This window comes from Mesitornis unicolor, unplaced genomic scaffold (assembly GCF_000695765.1).
Source record: "Mesitornis unicolor isolate BGI_N332 unplaced genomic scaffold, ASM69576v1 scaffold11452, whole genome shotgun sequence".
NCBI lineage: Eukaryota > Metazoa > Chordata > Aves > Mesitornithiformes > Mesitornithidae > Mesitornis > Mesitornis unicolor.
In genome coordinates, this window is record NW_010171378.1 from 3,807 (window position 1) to 9,150 (window position 5,344).

General features: G+C 50.9%; 1 protein-coding gene across 1 annotated transcript in view; it reads left to right on the forward strand.

Moving 5' to 3' along the window:
- The window catches only part of LOC104537202 (sodium/calcium exchanger 3-like), a gene marked incomplete at its 5' end in the record, with an annotated part of 20,176 nt that overhangs the window by 3,747 nt on the left and 11,085 nt on the right, over positions 1–5,344 (forward strand). Inside the window, 1 exon segment of the mRNA XM_010180015.1 lies at positions 5,202–5,219. Within this exon segment, the coding sequence (XP_010178317.1) occupies positions 5,202–5,219 (18 nt within the window).

Consider the following 5,344-nt stretch of genomic DNA (forward strand, 5'->3'; position numbering starts at 1 on the left):
CATCCCATTGCTCTTTTTATGGGTGTGTTCCAGTAATTCAAAGAGATGGGAATAGATCTGTGATGGTATCTTGCCAGCCCCGTACTGACTCAGTGGTGGCTTATCAGATGCAAGCAGCACCAGCAAAGGTGGCGCTTGCCGCAAGCTGGTTGTATTGAAGTGAATGAGGAAGAAGGAGTCGAAGAGAGACTCGGATGCTTTGCTTGGCAAAGGTGGTAAATGTTGCTTTTCTCTGTCCTCCTGGACATTTCCCACACATCCCGATTTTATTTGTCTTCTCCATTTCTAAGAAATTAATCTCTCAGTCCTTCTTGTCTCAAACCGAATCCCTGACTACTGAGTGCTGCAGAGCTTTGAACTCTCCCAGCACCCTAAGCCACCTTTCTGGCCGTCCTTTTTCCAGCACCTTTTTGAAGTGTTCCTGCAGTGAAACAAGGCTTTTCCTTGATGACAAGGTGCTGTACGTTGGTTTGACCCTTGCTGTCATGGTGGCTCTGATCTCACGTCAGCTCACAACTCAGACCAAGGATTTTCCTGCTGTCACCCAGAAGGAGTTTTGAGGAACACTTTCTCCACACATCAGCTTTCACAGTTTGTCTGCAGTCCTGGATTACAGGAGAAAAACTTGCTTTGCTTTCCCTGGATAGTCAGTCACTAAGTCATCAACCTTAGTGTTGATGGAGCCCAAATGGAGGCTACTTTGGAAGATTTCACTTGATAGCAGATAATTGGAAAATTACTTTTCGTGAAGGTAATTAGGAGTCTGCTCAGGAGAATTCAGCTCATGGCACAGTGGTGGGAGAGTCAAGTTCAGCGCTGTGCTTTGTAAAAGGGACCGACGTCCTTCATGCAGAGTTTTGCACCAGGAAGCACATCCCCCACAAGATACAACTTCACTGGAGCACAGACAGCTGGCAAGCACTATTAAACAGCTTGCTGGCATGACCTGGCTTGGGAAGATTTAGTCTGAAGTCCTCTCAGCCCTCCCAGCACAGAGTCAACCGGCGTGGACAAATCTCACAACACATCTCCTTTTAATGAAGCACCAGCACCCCTGATGGGAATCTTCATGCTCCAGAGGGAAAATGTGGCTGGGAGTTGCAGAGTAAGGATTAAATTGTGAAGGAAGAAGGATTCCTAGCTTGGATTGATCCAGCAAGTTACCTATATCAGAACATTGATGGAATGATGTGACTGGGTACAGAGGTCCGTGCCTGGATAAGATAAGCTGCATCCATATGGGATCATGTGTGCTGCAGTTTTCTGAAGTGTGGGCAGATGCTGAGAAACTCCTTCTTCCATCAGCTGCTGGTGGGAATAGAAAATAAATGTTAGATTGCTGTTACCTCCTTCCCTGAAGGTTTAATAATTTGCTTGCAGCTCTGTGATTAAGCTGAACGCTGCTGATTCTCCTGATGGAGAGGAGTCTCTTGAAGTCTGCAAAAAGCTTTGTTATTGACTTCAATAATAACAGCATTCAGGTTAATGCTGTAAAATCTGTGCCTTGTTTAGCCTATAAAAAAACCCATGTTTATAGCTCTTCACAGTCCATTAGGGAAACAGCTTGCTCACCTCAGTGAGCAAATCTGGAGGCAGAGCCTGTGGATGGTTACATCTGGAAGACAGGGGATCCTCACCTCTTTGGGGAGCAGAGCTCGCGGTTTGCATGGTCACTGAGCTCCTTTGGGTGCTCAGGGGTGCAGGCAACGTGTTCCGTTTCCCTTGGGCTGCCTGTGGCTGCCGTGTTGTGTGACTGAGGGCGTCCTCAAAACCCAGCCTCCTCTCCCTCCTTTCAGCTCACTCTGTAAATCCCAGGCCTTTAACGCGGATCCTCCTATCTACGCAGTGGCTTCCTGGAGTCTTTAGGGATATTGATTAGAAAAAGAAATTACGTTAATGAAGAAGGAGTGCAGAAAATAAAGCATGCAACTTGGTCAAATCTCTCTGGAAGGTAAACGGCAGAAAAAGGTATTTCAGTGTTTAGAAGAAAGCTGTGACACGCATTTAGCACGTCGGGTTGCTGGTCTCCTCCCCTCCCGAGCCCTGTTCCTCTTGGTTTAAAATTTCTTTGGCTTTGGTAGAGTTAAAGCAGGAGGGAATTCAATTCCTGATCTGTAACCCATACCAAGATGAGTGTCACAGCGGGATTTGACCCTAGAGTGCACTGAAAACACGCAGATAAAATAGTTTATTAGTAAATGGTTTTTTTTAGCAGCTACATGAAGGTCTAAATTGCCTGGTTTCGGGGCTGGCAGGGCAAGCAAAGTTCATGCACACAATTTTGACTTTGCCTAGTGAAGACCAGGCCTGCAGGGCAGAGAAATCTCAGTGAAGGAGGAACTGGGATCTAGAGCTGAAGGCCTTGGGTCTCCTGAGCGAGTCAGTGTCACCTACCTCATCCACAGGCACGCGTGCTCGGCTGCATTCGCGCCATGCAGGGGTTAGGTAAGGGATGCTTGGGACTGCTGTTTTGGCTTGGACTGCAGAGCTAATTTTAGCAGCTCCCTGTAAGAATCCGCGTGTCAAGCCTCTGGGACTACCTGAGATGCCAACAGCAACGGGGTGGCCTGGCTTGGCCCCAGGAGGAGCAGGACGTGCAGAGCAGGAGCGTGGGAAGGGGGAGAGGTGCCCTGGGGAGGCGTGGAGGGGAGCAGCCCGCATGGGGGGCAGTGGGGTGGGAACAGCACGGGGGCCATCAGCACAGGGTACAGGTACAGCATCCCCAGATTGGCTGTCAGGAAACATTACAGGTCAGGGTTAAGGGCACATTAGCAGATGCGTGTGCAGGAAGGAAGCTTTAGTCCGTGAAATCATTTTCTTGCTTGCATGCACAGCATTCACTCAGAAATATAAAGATAAAATAATCCCCTGGCTTTCCGCGTGCTGTATTCTTGATGTTTCATTCATGGCTTTAAAGGCTTCTTCAAATATTCATGTATCATATCGTAAGTAAAAGGGAGAAAAATAGTTCTTTTGCAGGCTCAAAAGCAAATGGAGGAAAAAAACAAACTCAAATCCCAGAGCACTAGAATAACAGGTTTAAAAAAACATAAGGAACCAATGATTTTTTTTTTTTTTAATAACCACAGTAGCTCAGGGGCCCAGCAATATTTCATTATATTAAATTTGAACACCGAATCGACCCATCGTACTAATGCTTGTAATTGCAAAAGGCAAATTAAATTTCCCCACATTGTCTGGAGAACCAGAAGGCCACGGAATAGTGAGGAGGCCACAGGGTAGCATGGAGCCGCCACAGGATGGAGCTGCGAGGAGACTCAAGAGCGGTGCAGTGACGGGCCTGGTGCAGGCTTCCAGACGGAGCTGTGTGGAGGACAGGAGGTGGTGTGGGCAGAGCAAGCATCCCTTTGCTTCTCATGGCTCTGAGGAACTCTGCGTGCTGCAGAACACGTTCATGAGTGGTTCCTCCAATGTGTTTTTTTAGTCTCAGAAGGAACTGACCCCGAAACATGAGGGATGCTCAGCAAGGAGCCTCCTCATTGCCCCTTTCACTGCACTTCCACCTGCTCACATGGACAAGGGAGAATTCCCCGAGTGCCCAGGGTGTTTCTGGCTGGGGAGATGGAGAGGTGGACGAAGATCTTGACTGGGCCAATGCCTCTCCGCAGGCTGTTGGGAAAGCTGTGCCCGTGAGCCCTTCCCGATGGAGCACAGACGTGACTGGGAGCAGGGACTCAGCATTACTTTCCCCGGCTCTGCCCCCGGCTCTGCGCTGTGCGACCTTTGACAAATCGCTTAGGAAATCACTTGCAGACCAGCACAGATACGATTAGGGGCGTCCGTATAAAAGCACCTGCTTTTCGGAGGCCTGAACTGGCAAGGCTGGGTAAATTAGCGCTTTTGGACTCCAGCCCACTTCTGAGTTTGCAAAATGTTCCCTTCAGCCTCTCTTTGCTTGCTTCACCATCTGTCAAATGGGGCTGTTAATACTGACTCAGTCTTTGTAGAGAGTTTTAAGCTTCTGAGACTAGAAGTGCATGATAATAAGTGTTAGTAATTACAAGACCATCACTGCATGCAACCAGGTCTTCAGGGACTAGTTTGCTGTTTGAAGGACAGGTAGAAGTCAGAGCTATGGCACGGAGCTGGTGCTTGGCCCTTCTCAAAGAGGGTTCAGTATTTTTTGCTATACGGACTCTCCTGTAGTTAGTATGAGACTTGGATGCAGGCTGTGGCTTTCAAGGGATGACACCTAAGAGGGATCCATCCAGATATTTCTTTGTGACAGCTGTGGGGAAATAAGGCAGGAGAGGGCCAGGAGGTGACTGCCCAAGGCAGCCAGAGGGCTGGGCTGTGCCGTAAGGAAAGTCAGGGGAAGGTTGTCCCTTCCAAGGACCTTGGCCGCCTTCTCCTCCCTTCCTCCCACCTCTCATCTCCGAGGACCATGCGGTGCCATTTCCCAGGAGGCAGCTGCATCCCACTGCGATGGCACTGCACACCACGTGCCCGTGCAGCGCTGTCAGGGAGAGCTGCCATTGAGAGCAAAGTCAGGAGGACTGAAAGCAGCGGTGCTCTATGTGTGCCTGTGCTCTTCTCGGCACCCTGCCCCTCTGGGAGCGGTACCTGTGGGGCACAGGATAGGCACAGGCGAGCCAGGGTGTCCCAGGAGATGACTGACGGCCACGTTACCCCATCACCCCGTCACACTGGAGGCCAGCACCCATTTCATCAAGACCTCCCCATGCTGATGCTCTTCTCAGCGAGCTGCCCATCTCCCTGGCCGCCCTTTCTTCTCAGCCCCCCCATGGGTTTAGCAGGGCCTCCCCGGTTGTGCCAACCCCAGCCACAACCACACACTCCTAGCTGAAGAGGGGGCGTCTATCTCCAGTGCCTTTGGGCCAGTTTGGGTCACGCCAGGCCCCGATGGCAAGCGTAACCAGCCTCTCCACCTTTCCCTTTCCCTCCCCGCTACTTCCCACCTGCATCCCATCCTTCTGCCTTCGCTTGTGGGGGGTGGCTTTGGGGAGCCAGCACCCCGGTGCTCCATCTCGCTGCCGTGGGGTCTGCTCCCCAGCCTGTGCCCAGCATGCAGCCCTGGAGAGCTCGCACTCCGCCTTGCGCCGTGTCCATTGCTCACTGACAGCCATCATCTGCAAAACAGCTTTTCCCACCCCGGGATATTAACTTCTCCCTATTTTCTTCTCTCTCCCTGTCTTTCTCGTGTTCTTCTCTCCCCACAGCCCTGCTGCTCACCCAAGGTAAGTGCTTCATCTCCTTTCCTCTGCCTGCTCTGGCTCTTCATCCCCTTTGGTCAGTCCCCTCCCCTTGTTCGTGTTGGCTGCTGTAGACAAACCTGGCTCGTGGTGTTCACTTCCAGCAGGAA